We start from the raw sequence: 16822 nt of genomic DNA, 5'->3' as shown, positions 1-16822 counted from the left end.
ATGTTTCCTTTTTTTTTTTCCCATTAAGACTCATTCATTGTCTTTCTTCCATCTCAAATTCACTTTTTGTTTCAGTGTGCCTGTAGTTTATAAAAAAAGACTTTTTCCTCTCTACATAATTTTTCATATCCGCTTGATGACGCTAAAAATTACCTATTTTTTTTTAATTTAAACAAATCAGAATTAACTCAGCCCCAGATCCTGCACAGAATGTAAAGCACTTGTGCATTTTCACAAATATGTCTGTCATTATCTTTATGCCAAGTTTTATGAGGAATAAAATTCTACAGTGATAGGAAAGAACAAAAAATAGCTACAGAGAGGGAGGGGAGGAAACTGCATGGATGGAAATCTCAGCTCCACTAAGCTCAGAGAAGGGAGAGGTTACATGGCAACCACAATGTGCAGGTGCCAATGGCCGAGCTCACAATCCACGAGGCACCCAGCGTGTTCCAGTGTGACACTGGATTTCAGATCTAGATTCCAAATGGCACTTGGAGCTGCAATAGTGAGTGTCGCTTCAACAAAGCTAAAAATTACCACCAGTAACCCACACCACTCAATTACATTGGGCTAATAGCACTAAAGTAAGCAGTTGTCATGGTTACCAGAAATTTAGAGAAACTCCTGGTGTTCTATTTCAGGCACAGCTCTGGTAAATGGAGGGCAGCATACATTACAAAGCGCTTCTTGCAAATATTTGTCCACAAGACAACTCTATCCCTTTATGCATTGTGATAATTCAATTTAGCCAGTCATTAGCCATTAAAATTAGTTTATCATAACTATGCATGAAAGCAGCAAACAAAAAATGATTTCATCTATTAATAACTTATCTCTGAGACTGTCTACAAATATGGATATAATTATGAACTCAAATAATTTTCTGCAAGCTTTGAAAAACTTTCACCAAGAGGATCATATCAGACAGTAGCAAAACCCCATTGTTTTGTTTAGAAAAAAAAATTATAACATACATTCCACTCTTTTTTGGTTTTGGGGTTTTTTTGGTGTTTTTTTGTTGTAGTTTTTTCATTTAATATAATATGTAATAAGGATGTTACTAAAAGATGTTTGCAGTTCAAGTGTTGTTTTAGCACATACATGGCAGCAAGTTTTAGTTCAAAAAGGGTAAGAATTTCTCAAAAGCACAAGCAGAAACAGAATTGTGCTTTCTTCAAGTACTGGTAACATTTTGTCCACAGCCAAAATGGCCAACAGAAGTTCAAGATACATAGGAGTGGAAAAAAAACCTCACAAACATTCAGGCATCAATGAAATAAGTAGCAGTAAAACTGTGACAAAAGAACTGAGTATTATGGTGTCGGCGTTGAAGAGAGATGGGGAAGACATTCAGTGATCAGAATCCAATTTACTGTGGGATACAAATGCTTATATACTATTTTAGGGAGGCTAGTAATGTTTTAGTACAGTGATTGGGTTACTAATGACATAAACAAACTTATGCATTTTAAACACCTCTTGCTTGCAGAAGTCTGATGCAATTTTCCTTTCCTGGTAAACCTGTCTGGTTGAATCTTCTTGCAATCCTCAAAGTTCTGTTTGCTACTGCCAAGGCATCCTGTCATCAAACCTCTTATGTTAACCAGGTCCAAAGTCCATCATCTGTATTGTATCCCCCAACATCCCAACATTGTAAGAACTCCTGCACAACTATTTTTATATTTATGTTTATGTCACTGATCATATTTCATTTTTCCTTTTGCCATTATCAGTATTTTAAGTGCTAACTGAGCTATGCTAACCAGGTTGGCATTGAATAGCATATAAAAAGGTCTTATTTTTCTTGTGCAAGTGTACATCATCATTAACTTGGGTTATTAGAGCAGCCTGACGACTGAAGCAGATTTGGCAGCACTACCAGTGACATTAAACACTTCTAGAGCAACCATTTGAGGAGGTACATCTCAACAGGAAAACTGAAGCTCAGGTCAGAAACCCAGGGGGCGGCTGCTCAGGCAGTACACACTGCTTCTGGGAACCACTCTGATGGCAAAGGTGAGATGAGAAAAAGAAGAATCAGAGGTAGAGCGATAAGTAAAAGAGAGCATTAATATGACAGTATTAAACATTAGGTATTTAACAAGAACGCTGAATACTTGGGAAATTTTAGGACTTCTGTCCAAAACAAAACATTACAGGCTTTTGTGCACTTTTTAAATTACTCCTTTGAAACATCAAAAGCAACAAGCAATATTAATGTTCTCTTTTACCATTAGCAACAAAAGAACTTAGTCAGAAATAAACAAGGAGCCATATCCATCACTAACATAAACCCAGCAGAACAGAACTGTTTCACAGGTACAATTTGGGACAAAGGTTTATGGAATGCAACTCTGGAGGAGCTGGCTTCTGGGGAGAAATAGAGATTACATACAAATGCCCAACCTGAACCTCACTATTTGAAATAACTGTTTTTTTCTTATATCAAATTCAATAAAGGGAAAAAAGTCTGATGCATGCTACATCCAGGATTGTGTTTGCCACCATAGGACTGGCAGACATTTTGGACAAGTGTACACATATAAAAAACTTTGGTCCCAAACCACACCACTCTCCTCAACTAGCCAATGCTTGATTTTTCTTCTTTGTAGTCCCATCTGCATTCAGGGGACCTCTCGCCTGCTTTGCTTGTGCCCACTTTGTCACAAACCTAATTCTGCTGTCTTCAAGGCTTCTACCTTTGTCCCTTGCTAAACTGAGCCTCTAAATAATCAGTTTAGGAACAGTGAATTGGTTGAAAGAAATGCTTACAAAATAGCCAAAGCCCTTCTCTGCACAGGAAACAGGACTTCTCCTCTGCACTTTTCCAGATTACAAACTTTCAGCCAGGAAAAGGGGCAAACCTGCTGCAAGCCACAAGTTATACCATGCATGCTATTTGACAATCTCCAAAGAATTAAAACATCTGAGCTTTATATGCTTCTTTTGCCTTCCACCCTTTCTGCTTTTGCTTCTTTGCTTTCTTCCAGTCAGTTACACTGACTGAAAAGGTTGGTTTGCATTTACTGGCCAGGTTTCTTCATATCAGACAGTCTATGCAGGAGCCAGACCCTTTGAAACAGCTCCTCTGCTGGGATGCTGCTGCAAGCCTTCTTTCCTGCTGCCTCCCTTGCTCATCACATAATCAAAGAAGATTACTTCCCTCTCCCATGTGTGCTTCAGCACAATGGATCAGGCAACAAAAATGTACAAGCCAACAAAGTAGAATCTTAAGTGCATCCACTCAAAAGGACTTTGGGAGACAATTTCCAGATCCCTAAACAATCTAAATTGTTATAATGAATTTCTGCATGAGCTTGTTTCATTCACATTTCACTCTAAACAAGCTTTTTGGGTACTGCCTGCCCTGCTAAAAGTGATAAGCACAACAGAATTGTAACTAACACAGAACTATTATCCTCTGTTCCTGCACGCAGCAAGGGCAGCACTACCTTCCTCAGTGCTTCCAAGCTCATTAGATCTATTAGTCGGTCTGTGATGTAGACAGGTGATGGGCTAACAGATGCACAGAAGGGTGGGGAACAGCACAGCACCCAGCTTCAGCAGCACAAAATCAGGCCCTGGCAGAGACAATACTCCACAATAAACCCTGCATTGTCTACTGAGTATCACACAAACTGAGCCCACTTCACAGTGCAAGGGTTACTTCAGGAGCCTAAAGTATCCAGGGCATCTCTTACTTACTTCAAAGAGATTATTTTGGACTGTGCTGGGGACACCCTCTGCTAGCACAAATATTCACAGTGGAAAGGAACTAAATTCAGAATGAGACAGAAGGTTCATGGCTGTACAGAGGGTCAGAAACCACTCTGCAGTACCTGAAGCATGAAAAGGTCTTTCTGAAAGGTGTGACAACTGCCACAGCTTGACCCAAGTGTGCTCTGCTGGATGTTTCCAACCAATGTGATTAACTTTTTCTAGAGAGGCCAGAGTTCAGAGGCTTGGGCAGAGTGCACTGCCCTAACTGCTAAATGTGTTCCACTGCCTCTTCATGCCACCCACACCGAAGAACTGGGCAAAGCTGGATTTTTGCCCTCTCTTCCATTTGTGCTGTGGCTCCACAATCTCTAATAGTCCTCTTCTTTTGTCATGGCATTTAATGTTGACAATCTCAACCCTATAAAATGCTGCATGTTATAATTTGGTGTTATTACACATGTGGAATGGCCTTTCTCTCTGCAGAACCTTGTAAGGACACACTGAGCTCCCCTGCTAAGATATGTTGATGTGAATTCTCAGAGCACTACAGGCCGAAAGGTCAAAGCTGAGTCATACCAGTATGATATAAAAGGAGTATTATCACAATTTTGGCAGATCACTTAATTCTCCTGCTCTCAACTGTGGCTAACAGTGTATGAATTTCCTTAGGTTTCAGCTGCAAATATTGTTGCCTTCCCAAATTCCTCTACTTCATACTATAGGTTCTGAATACAGAAAACAGACCACCACTGAGCCCAGACAGAACTATGTGAGGTCTGCCCCTTTATCTGCCTGTCACAAGCCTTTACTGGGATGCCACTGTCATGTGAATCTTGCAGAATTACTGCTAAATCCAGGCTAATGAGCTTGGTTAGACCTTGGCTAACTCTGTCCTGATACTGTGACACCTCTTATATCTGTGCTCTCATGGATTTCTAGTCAGAACAGAAATACCACAACTGACTGAGAACCAGCAAAGGTGACTAACTTGGTCTCCATGTCACTTGCTGCAGGCCCTCTTCACACAGTGCTGTCCTTGGCCTTTACCCTGTGCTGCTTGAGCCCAGTACCTGCCCAAAGATAATTTAAACACAGCTATACACACTTGGGAAGTGACTTCTGCACTTGGCTTAAAAACCAGGTACTAGAAATCCCAAAAATTTATTATAACACTGGAAACATACTTCCACAGGGTAGACTTTTTTCCTCCACAACATTCATGCATGTGCTCTCACACAAATGAGAATTTGCTTGTCAGGAGCAGGAATTGTTTTTTCAACAGCAGGACTTTCAGAACACCTGTAGCTCTGCACTCCACAGGGTGCTGTAGATACAGCAAACAGTTTGCATACTGCCTGACAACACAACTCATTTGCCTCAGGGTCAGAACTTACTCCATCCCAGTGTCAGAGTCCCTGCCTCCTTCCCAAGCCTAAATGGTGCAGGGAACCTGCCTGATCTACCATTACTAAGCCATTATTTTGTATCTATGTGTCCCTAAACATACTGTGATGTCTGTCGTGTTTCTAACAGACAGTCAGTGAGGGATCAAAACTTGCACAGGAATTAGGATCATGATTCATTTCTACCTAGAGTTTCTTTCAAAATCTTAACCTTAATTTATTTTCAGCTACAATAACATTCATTTTCTCCATATTTTTAATTTCTAAAACACAGAGTTATAAAAAATTTATATTTAAATCATTCAGAAGAGTAATTTCAAAAGCACTATAAGAACAGAAACATTTCTATCATTGATGCCTAGTTAAAAAGATTTCTTTTTTCTCTAGATCTGTTTACAATTAAAAAACAAAAAAGAGACTGTCCCTACAGGCACTGCTAAACTGATTCAACCAAAACACAAATACAATTGCATGGACTTTGATTTCTTTAAAGTCATTATTTCAGCAAATCTGCAACAAAAATATTTATACAATGCAATATATAATGATATATAGTATAGATACTGCTAAAGTACTGCCTGGGATGGTGTTCACATATTTTTGCTATCATCAACTTAATGTGCAGCAAAATGCACTACTGCTTTAGTTATTAAAATATTTGGTTAGAATAACTGAATACAATCACATTTGATTCACTAAGTATCCAGCATATTTATTTTAATGACTTCTTTTTTTAATGAGCTGCAAAAAAAAGCAGTTTTCCCTCCACCTATTTCTCCATCTCCAGAGCTGGTGTTTGTTCAAAGCATCAAATCTATCACCAACGTGTCAAAAAAGTTGAGCATTAACTGTCTCTGTGACCAGTGCTGCCCAAATAGCCCTCAGATGCACTGAAGGGAAGGTTGCTCCCTCCCCATGTCCCATCCACCTCCCCAAGCCATTGTGGAATAACCCTGGATGCATTCACCCTGCCTGGCATGCACGATTGTGAGCAGAGATGTGCCCAGGGAAGGAGGATCCCTGGGCTTTTAGTGCTTGGCTCAAAGGTGTATTTCACCACTAAAACTAACAACTGGCCTTAAACAGGCAGTTCTGTGCTTCCAAAGAAAGCAGCTCTTATTTAGCCAGATTATCTGATGAAACTGAAAATTGGCATTAAAAGGTTCTTTTAGCAGAAAAAACACACCCGGTAGCTAATGTAAATTGTAGATGAGATGAAGCTTCCAACAGATGCTGAAGAAATGTTAATGAATACTTAATAGTACTTTAACAGGACTGACTCTGGGTTCAGCAGCGCTTCAGAAGACAACTGAAATGTACAGCCTTAATCTGTTTGACAGAAATAATGCATTCTGGCTGTTACCTGTACCCAGACCTATGAGGTAAGCCCTGCAGATGGAAAAGAGCGGGAAGGCTGCAGTGTGAGCCTGCAGGGGGAAAAAGAGCTGGAAGGCTGCAGTGTGGTGGAACAGAGCTGGAAGGCTGAAGTGAAGCCCTCAGGTGGAAAAGAGCTGGAAGGCTGCAGTGTGAGCCCATAGATGGAACACAGCTGGAAGGCTGCAGTGTGAGCCTACAGGGGGAAAAAAGCAGGAAGGCTGTAGAGCGTGAGCCCACAGGGAGAAAAGAGCTGGAAGGCTGCAGTGGAGCCCACAGGGAGAAAAGAGCAGGAAGGCTGCAGCGGAGCCTCAGGGAACAGAGCAGGAAGGCTGCAGTGGACAGCAGGAAGGCTGCAGTGGACAGAGCAGGAAGGCTGCAGTGGACAGAGCAGGAAGGCTGCAGCGGAGCCTCAGGGAACAGAGCAGGAAGGCTGCAGTGGACAGAGCAGGAAGGCTGCAGTGGAGCCTCAGGGAGCAGAGCAGGAAGGCTGCAGCAGAGCCTCAGGGAGCAGAGCAGGAAGGCTGCAGTGGACAGAGCAGGAAGGCTGCAGTGGAGCCTCAGGGAGCAGAGCAGGAAGGCTGCAGTGGACAGAGCAGGAAGGCTGCAGTGGACAGAGCAGGAAGGCTGCAGCGGAGCCTCAGGGAGCAGAGCAGGAAGGCTGCAGTGGAGCCTCAGGGAGCAGAGCAGGAAGGCTGCAGTGGACAGAGCAGGAAGGCTGCAGCGGAGCCTCAGGGAACCGAGCAGCGAGCACTCACGCGCTGGGCCGCAGGTCCGGCAGGGCTCTGTCCAGCGGCAGGCGGTCACTCAGGTAGGCGTTGTAGCCGTAGTACTGGAACTGCTTCAGGGCCAGCCGCCGGCTCTCGGGGCTCAGCTCCTGCCCCCAGTGAGCAAAGAGAGACGAGTCCGTGAACGCTTCTGCAGGACTGTCTTCCAGTTTTGGTGGAGCCTCTACGAGAGACAAAGACAAAAGGAAACAGTAAGGATCTGTTATTTTAGAAAGTGTAACTTTAGCTTCACTTGCTGCCCGTAAGTCTTTCCGTGATGTGCCCTCACACACTCTTGTGTTGGTCTAACTATTAGCACGTAAGGCTCAACATTTAACAGTCAAACAAAGTTAGGTATAAACAATTTTTTTTTATCACAATCAGACTAAAGGCCTAAATTAATTAAATTTCAGAAGGATCTTTATCAGAAAATAATGTTATTTTGCTTTTATATACTAATCTGAAATATTTAATTTCAGCCTGCTTGCTAGGAAACGACTGAAGTTTTGAAGGGGAAAAGCAAAGCAACTGTACGTAGTGCACAAAATGGCTGCCAGAGTTTGTGTGTAAAATAAGTTCTTTAAAACTATGTATTCAACATAAAGAAAATTCACTGTACTAGGCATTCGTGTGTAAATAGCAAACCAATTTCAGTCATGCAATAACTTTATGCTCCTGTTTACCAATTCAGCCTATTTGAATTTTTAGTCCATATTTAGATGCATGCAATGATGCTACTGGGATCATCACTTTGTAGTATTTGCCTGATTAGCAAAGGTTTTCATTTCACAAGGCCACCTCTCTGGCTGTTATGCCAAACAGAGAGGAGGGGGAGACATATACCTAGAACTCAATTTAAGAAGAGCTCTAGTACAACGAAATCACAGCATTCATTCTCAATGTCTAGCTGCACAGAAAGTCTGTTCAAGGTGTCTTGTGAGCTCCCTGTGATTGACACATCACAGCTGACCACATAATCTAACCGGGACACCCTTGTTTCTGTAAATACTTTACAATCCATGGCACACCAGTAAAACAAGATCAATTGCCTTAATTGACTCCGATTTGTCAACATAAACTAGAGCCACACATGCACACAAAAAAAATCTTTTTCTGGAAGTTATTATTATTTATCAGAAGTCACATTAACAGTGATCCAACAAAATGAAGAACTTTCCTTTCTAAAGGACTGTACTTACAAACACAGAGACTTATGAAAATTAAAGTGAATCTTCTGAAAATCTGTCAATTGCTCCAAAAGTCCTCCTCAGCACCCAGAGCCACCTACAGGCCTGAGAGCTGACTTAACCTTTGTGGAAACACCTAAAGACAAAAGTTTATGTACTAGCACAATATGCCATCAGAATCCTGACTCCCAAAGAATGCCAGGAAGCATCCTTTGATCTCCTACTAAAAGGAACCCAAGATGCAAAAACATAAATTGAGAAGATTCGGTTATTTGATTTTTTTGAGATGTTCTCCTTTTTTTTTCTGACAACACTGACAAGAAACTAATGGCACTTGCTTCCTACACTATGTTCCAACCTCTGTAAACACTAAATGTTTCTTTACTTGTCAAAGTACTGTCTCCAAGCCTGAAATCAGGAATCAGCTCCAACTCTTCAGAGATGAAAGACAAGCTAAACCCTCCTCAAAGGAGGAAACTACTCTGACACAGGTCCTGCTACCACACAGATAAATGTTTGAGAGGGGAGCTTGGCAACTACGCAATTTGGATAAACTCAGATAATTTTAGAGGTTCCTAACTTGAAAGAGGCAGAATAATGTTTGAATACCACTTCAAAAATCACAACAACATGGGAGGTCATAGATGTCTCTGTCTTTTCATGGATGAAGAGCCATCCCAGAAACAACTACCTTCACAGACTCACACATATATTGAATATATTGAATTTCATTGAATGATTTCGTGAGTGAGAGTATTTCCTAAAGTGATCTGTGAATCTCTTGCTGTTTTCTTATTGAAAAAGTGCTCAGTAATCCAAGGTTGTATCTCAGTTTAGGATTTTCCAGTAATGGATATCTGTGAATTTAGTTTACAAGCTCTACTAAACCACCTACCAAATACAGTAATTTTTTTTTGTATTTGTTAATGGAAATAACATTGTTTTTTGGTAATTGGAAATAACTTAGCAGAGATTTATTACACAGATGTCAGCTGGCTGCACACCTGTGCTGAAGAAGTCTCCTTCCAGAAGACTGACTGGTCATAGCATCAGTCTGGAATTGGTCACACACTGCTTACCTGAGCCAAAAATCCCACTGTTTGTTTTCCAAAATAATCTGTGTCTCTTCAGCTCATACTCACATTTCCTAGTTATGCAATTAATGCTTACATAAATCCATTGCTTCACCAGATCTTTGTGACCAGCTGCTAACAGAAAAATTCACTCTCCTCTTCCTATTGCTCGTTGTATAAAATGTCAGAGACACCAAATCAAAAGACACCACTGAGATAAAAAGACATTTTGTTGTCTGATTGCTGCTTTGTTCTACGACTCCTAAAGAAAGCAAGTGTTTCATTTATTACCAATTAATATAATCAATTAATAACTTTGATTTAATCTCCATGAAAGCCTTTGAAACTCATTAAGAGAGACCCATTTTTTCAGCTGCATTCAGTTACCACGAACAGGTTCACAATTAAGAGAAAGGATCAAGTCAGAAAGGGTTGCAAAAATAGTTGCAGAGACAGATTCAGACATGCTGTTTGTTCTCATGAGTACCTAAGTTTCATTTTAATCCTATCCCTTATTTGACTGCAAGTCTATTCACAAAAGCAGCAGTATCTCACTTCAAAGCTTTGCCATTGTGAAAATGCCTTCCAAGAAGCAGAACTGTTTTACAAAGCCAGCAGTGTAACCTTATGTGCTGATTTCATTAAGTGGCAGTAACAAGAAGGTAGATACAATAAGTCGGCACAACCACAGTGTCTGAAAAAATACCTCTATGTCAGCTAAAGACATGCAGAGGGCATCAATACTTGCACTAAATGATGCATGCTCAGGTGGAACAGGCTGCTCACAAAAAGAAGAATGAGTTGGAAATGCTGCCAGAGAGTAGGAAGATAGGCTTTGATCATGTTCTCCAGAGCCTGACCCTCTGATTTCTCAGCCCAGAGAGGAAGGAACAGGCCATGATTAGAGAGGTGATGCCACAGCTGTGCCTTGCCTCAGCATGCAAGGTGGACTCATGATGTGCATCTAAGCAGACTGTCATTAAAGGCAAAACAAAGCTCAGCTCTCACATGAAGCCTAATGGCTTCAAACTCTGGCTCTGTCTCCCAGCACTCAAAGGATCTATATTCTATTTCCTGCAGGCAGTAGCCTTTCAGCTTTCTATGGAAGGAAGGATCTTTTCATCCTTCTCCTCTACAGGTGCCCTTCATCTGTTAGGCAATCCATATGCTCTTGCCAGAGGCCATTCGGTGTGACAGGTAAAAATCCCAGACTGCCATTGGATCACAGAGTCATGATATAGTGTTTAGAAGTGGGAAAACTTCACCTAAACTTTTTCAGACAGTAAGATACACAGAGGAAAATCCCATTTTTAAAATCTATTATAATTCATGAAGACACTTTATCAGCATTCTCAAAAATCGTAGTTTGACAATTCCTGCCTTGCAAGGCTGCTCCCATGCAGGACGCTGCTATAAATCCTGTATCAGATGAGTGAACCTCTAAATGAAAACATCCTTGTTTGCATGGTGTGGTGAAACACTGACAAGCAACAGCAGAAGCAGCTCACCAAGATGCACCACTGCATCAGCCATAGAGAAAAGCATACTCAGAAGACAAAATTGCAACAGATCTTCCCTCAAATAAGTTATTTTACTTATTCTCTCACCTCCCCAGATAAACACAATACTGCTGGCAAGGTGTCAGCATCAATATAGCTTTGTGCTAAAAAGTGAACTTCATTGTTTTGAATATTCAAGTCAAGTTAATTCCTTTTGGCATTCTAGTCTTGCTCCCAAAGAAATTACTTCAGCAGAAGTGCTCTTAAGAAAAAATTCAGTATCTAAGTGGGTTAAATCCTGCTACTACTGCTTACCTACGGCTTAGTAAATCATACTGAAGTTGCTAGGGCTCCTCAGAGAGACTGAGAGAACCTGTCAGATTCTGTCTGCACAGATGACAGAAAAGCAGAGCCCAAATCTTAAGAAAAAATAAACGTGATGCGAACTACATGCAAAACACACAACCATCCTGAGAGGATTCAGCCCCATATCCAATCTTTGCATACCCCAGCACACTCTGTAGTTAGTGTAAACATTGGACAGATCAGACAGACAGAGAATGGAAAAAAACCCCAAAAAAAGAAAGGTGATCATCTCCTCAACAGCTGTCATGAAATCATGATAACACTATGAATAGTATACAATCAGACAAAACTTGAAAAATTAAATCAGACAAAACTTAAAAAATTAAACTGTGTATGACAGCACATATAGAAGGAAACGCTAAATTCCTCACAATTTTAAAGTTTTTTACAACTTGAAACACAATTTAAATACTACATTTACTGCATTTTTAGCAGCCAATACACATACATAATGGTATAAGCTATTAGCATTCTACTCACATATATTTTCATTTGTTTCTGTTGGGAGTTTTTTTTTTTTTTTATAAATAATCCCACTCTTATTGTGCATATTAGGGAAATGGAAATTCAGCGTAGTTCTGCTGCTTAGTGTAGGTGTAGAAAAAGGGATTACAAGTGACCTCACCTGATAAATCACAGTTGTTCTAATTGCCAAAGAATAAGAACAGCTTTGCCCTTAATGGGCTGCAGCTGTGACTAATAAACATAAGTGTGATAAAAGGGGTAGGTTGGATGGTCAGGGAGAGCCTGGAGGAAGAAGGAACGATCCAGAGAGACACAAGAGGAATGAAACATGGAAGAGAGTTGCTGCTGTTTCAGAAGCTCTGCTGTGAGGCCAGGCTGGGTCTGATGGAGTTAGGGCCTGCTGCTAGAGCCTGCAGTCATAGTCGAGCTAGGTAAAAGCCTGTGGTCAGAGGCAGCAAGGAAATACTTGCAGTCATATTCCAGCAGGAATAGCCAGCAACCAGGGGCTGTCAGAGAAACCAACAGTAGGAACTTGCTGTATGTGAAAAATGCCAATCACTTGGTTTTTAAAATTTGAAAAGTTTAATAATAAAATGGTTATAAAAATAATAATACAATTAGAGTAATAAAGTTTAGTGTTAGGACAATTACAAGACAATAAAAAGCAAAGAATTACGGATGTCTGGATGCTCTTGGACACTGAGTCATGAAAAGCATGACTTGTGAACAAAGGAATCACCCTTAAACCAATACACTTGTTGCACATTCCTACATCATTCATGGTTATGCGTACATTCTATTCTAAACAAGAAACTCTGTCTGTTGTATGTCAACTGTTTCCTTTAATCCCCTGGCATCATTGAGTCTGAGCAAGGCCTGAAGAAATTATTTTCTTCTGATAAGAAGCCATAAATTCCTCTCCTCTGGAAGATTTAGGTGTTCCTCGAAGCAAGTATGTCATTCCTAAAAAAAACTTCCCCCACATACATAGTCTCTATTTTAGCATTATGTTGGATCCTAAAACTATATTTAACAACTACTTAAGAGAATTAATACAGCATCACTTTCTAACATTACTTTACACCGAAGAAAGATGTCTGGAGATGACTCTCAAAACGTGGGTCTTAAGAGAAATCTGAAGGTTTTGAAACTTCTAAAGAACATGTTGAAGAGCTCTCAGAACTACAAGTACCAAACTGATAAGCCACTAATTAACCAGCAAATTCCATTATAGTGGTTGTTTTCTATGGGTGAGAAAAGTGAAATGTTTATTATGTTATTGAGTCAATGCTAAATTAACTGATGTGAATGCACACAAATTAACACTTTATAGGAACAAGGTCTTGGTAAGGGTTCTGTATTTCTTATGTATGCACTCCATCTGGCCTATTCTGATCTGAAAACACTACAAATCCTGTGCACTGTTGTTCCTACTAGATATGTTCTCACTACCAGCCTATTAAATATCCCTTTAGCCATAACTGTGCCATGGATTTGAATCAGGCCAGACAAGTCCATGCATCATTCTGGCAAAGTTAACATGAAGGTACTACAAGCCTGGACAACTTGAAAACAGAGTAAATGCTTCTAATTTACTGGAATGGGATTATCTAAGGAAATAAAAATTTTTAAGTACAACCCATTTCCCCTCAGATGAAGACACAGAACTCTCTGACAGGCACCAATACTGCATTTTTAAGGCTTTCTGTATCCATTGACATCAATATTTTGTCAGGGACCAATTTTGTTTTCTCCAATGTGTAAAAGGTGGATTTTCAAAAAACACATTATGAGGATATTAAAAACTAAGGAGTACCAAGTTCCAAGTCTTCAGACTTTCTAAAATACAATTTTCAGCTTGTCCTAAGCAATACCTCTCTGCATTCCTTCTTGGAAACCAGATTTTAAGACAGTACCAATTCATTTAAAGGAACATATAATTTCTTAACTACAGACCTTCAAGATAAAGGGTGGTTAGAATAATTATTTATTGACTATAACTTAAAGGATTACCTTTATTGACTAGAACTTAAAGTTTAATTAAAACAAGTAGGTTTTTAAATGGCAAAGTTATTTTTCTCATTTCAAATAATACTTAAGGCATTAACTTAAATCTAAAACATACCACAATTTTTGGAATAACAGTCTAGAAATATGATAATAAGCTGCCAAAAACTGCCTGAAAATTTATTCAGTTGTGATACACAAATTTCAGTATCACAAACTGCAGTGTAAGTGCCCTGAACCAGCAGTTGTACCCATAAAAGAAAGAGAAGAATGAGATAGGCACAAGTACCTCCCTATTTTTTCAGACAAGCAGAGTGACAGCCTTGTTTCAGGTCATTAATCTGGTTAGGAGGAATAAACCCCCCTGCAATGCTGATTAGATCAGTTGTCAAGGAAAATGCTAAATCAATTTAAGCCAATAATCTCTGATCTGTGCAATTTTGTGAGAATTATTGCACTAGCCTAATATGCTTCCTGTCTTGGATGAAAAAGACACCATGTTACCATCACACAACTGCCATTTTTAAAATTATTTGTGATAATATTTTCAAAATGCCCAGGAAATTTTATGATAGTAAACCCTGTACAAATGAAAAGAAGGTACAAATTAAACCCCAATTTTGCAAAACCTACAGTTTTTCATTAAGTTCATTGATTACACTGAGTATTTTTTCCATGTAAGATTGGAAGACAACAGAATTTCACAGATGAGAGACGAGTTTGCATCCTGGAAACAGAGCTGTGCCAAAAACTGAGATTGCTTCTACTTGATGCTCAGGCACAAAGTTGAATTTCTGATGGCAACTTTCCTCACTTCCTTATCACCATGAAAGAAATAAGTGGAAACAGAGGAGATCTACATATAAAGTGCAGTTTGCAAAGGCAACAGAATGAACCAGGTTCCACATGAGGGCTTGGGGTTTGAGAACTCTCAAAGAGACAGCACAGAGAGTCTTCTGCAAGACAGAGGATAAGAAGGTTAAGAATATTCCACTGATTGTAACTGCATGTGTTCCTAAATTTAGGCATCTGCTAATGGGCTTACTAAAAAAGGAAACTCATCTGCATGTAATGAATAGCAGACCACATTTTTCTTCAGGATTAGTGGCTTTTGCATCAGTGCAGCTGTGAGGCTTTAAAAGCTCCATGTGTTTTATATCATAAACCCAAATCTATGTCACCTGGAGTAAGCATGAAAGGCATTTAAGTATTTTGAAAACTATTTTGCCAGGAGCTGTCAGGCTGTGACATAGCTAATTAGTCATGTACATACAGCTTTTCTTTTCACACAGAGCTGAGTAGTCACACCAAAAGTAAAGTTCACACAAGGATACCGAACTCTTCTATCGTCACCCCACTCAAAGCACTGAAAATAGGCTTCCTCTTTCAGTAATCCTACAAACTGAGATTTTTCTCTGCTTGCCAGGCTGTACTGACCTCCCTCAGATTAGTTCTACTTCAAAAACTTCCATTCAGTTCTTTCAGTCCTCTGAGGAATTTTGTTTGGCCACTTCTTTGGAGATACAGAAGTTTTAGAGAGCAACAGCTCCCTTGCTCAAGACGTCCCTTACTTTTTTCCTAAGCCCTTCCAACATTAGACACTGTAAACTGTCCCATCCCTTCCACCAGCGTGTTCTCACCAGCACCTCAGTACACAAACACTTAGCTCTGCTTGACAGGGCTCCTACTTAGAAAGTACTTCTCAAACACTTGCAGGCATTATTGCACAGTGGAGCTACTTCTCACTTCCAGTTTTCCTAAGCTACCCCAAGAGACAGAGATGAGTTTCAGTTTAAAAGGAACTTGAAGAATTATGTACACGGCTGATTTGAAGAGCCATCGTGCTTTTACAAGCATCTTCCATTCTCAGGTGCTATGCTTGAATCACTGAATGTAGACAAATGCAGCAACAGGGAGCAGGTATATTTTAAAGGTTCACAAGCTACACTTCAATTAAAAAAAAAGTCAACTAAGCATAACACAGCTTCTCCTCTTGGCAGAAAAATATGAATGACAAATTAAAAGCACTCCTCTCCCATCTTTGATATCAAGTAGATGATTTGTGCCAACGTTAACATCAATAATACACTGAGCCTATCCAGATGTCAAGAATTCTCCTTGACATAGTAGGAAAAATTAAAGAAAATGCAATCAAATTAAGCTCTCTGGTTTCACAGGGAAAATGATGTGAGATGATACTTTAGCTTAATTTTAGAAATAGGACAGCAAGTCAAAAACATGTTGAGACAGCGAATCATGTGGACAAGCAGCAGTCTGCATCACCAGAAGGCAAAGAGGAACTTACAGATTGTACCCAGCAAGTTCTTTGGTTTGCTGTTATTCTCACCTCACTCTCTAGCCTACAATGAGGAACTTTGAGAAATATCTATTACCTGAGAATTTTCCTCTATTGTCTTAACAGCAGACAAAATGGCTTCAAACTGACAGCATTCTGGCTTTCCTTTGCAAATTTAAAAAGCAGACTAATTTTTAAAAATATATTTTTGAAATTGCATTAGATAGACTGTTCCTCTGCTTCAATTATGTGAAGAATGGGAACATCTGGTTGGTTATTTCTGTTTTGGTTTTCTGGGTTTTCTTATCTGATTTTTTTTAAGTCATCATAGTCCAGTCAGAATTTTATTTTAAAAAAAGAAACAAGAAAACCCCAACAAAACAAGACAAAAAATACGTCAAACCCAAAATACAGCTAGATTAGAGAATGAAACAAACATAAAGCTAGAAATGCAGTTTTATTCAGAAATAAGAAGCAAGAGGAAAAATGAGGAAGCCAAGAAAAACTGAACTTACTGCCAAAATAGAAAACTAAATGAGAATAATGGAAAATTTAATTTATTATGCAAGACACAATAGACAATTTAGTTAGTAATTACTCGTCAAAAGACTACAGATTTCCCTGCAGATCTCTGTGTCTTTAGTGTGAGAAGCACTATTGAA

At 39.7% G+C, this 16822-nt stretch overlaps 1 protein-coding gene across 6 annotated transcripts in view; it reads right to left on the bottom strand.

Moving 5' to 3' along the window:
• GALNT18 (polypeptide N-acetylgalactosaminyltransferase 18) overlaps positions 1 to 16822 on the bottom strand; it is a 244246-nt gene that overhangs the window by 146555 nt on the left and 80869 nt on the right. For all 6 annotated transcript variants that reach the window (XR_014955486.1, XM_085579837.1, XM_085579838.1 and 3 more), the window contains exon 3: positions 7259 to 7451. Coding sequence is in view for 5 of the 6 variants with exons in the window: in XM_085579837.1 (XP_085435963.1) it covers positions 7259 to 7451 (193 nt within the window). In the remaining variant the exon portion in view is untranslated. The remainder of the gene's footprint in view (positions 1 to 7258; positions 7452 to 16822) is intronic.

This window comes from Lonchura striata, chromosome 5 (assembly GCF_050655825.1).
Source record: "Lonchura striata isolate lonStrDom1 chromosome 5, ASM5065582v1, whole genome shotgun sequence".
NCBI classification, from domain to species: Eukaryota; Metazoa; Chordata; class Aves; order Passeriformes; family Estrildidae; genus Lonchura; species Lonchura striata.
Note: the sequence above shows the minus strand (reverse complement) of the source record. Positions and strands in the feature narration are given on the sequence as shown.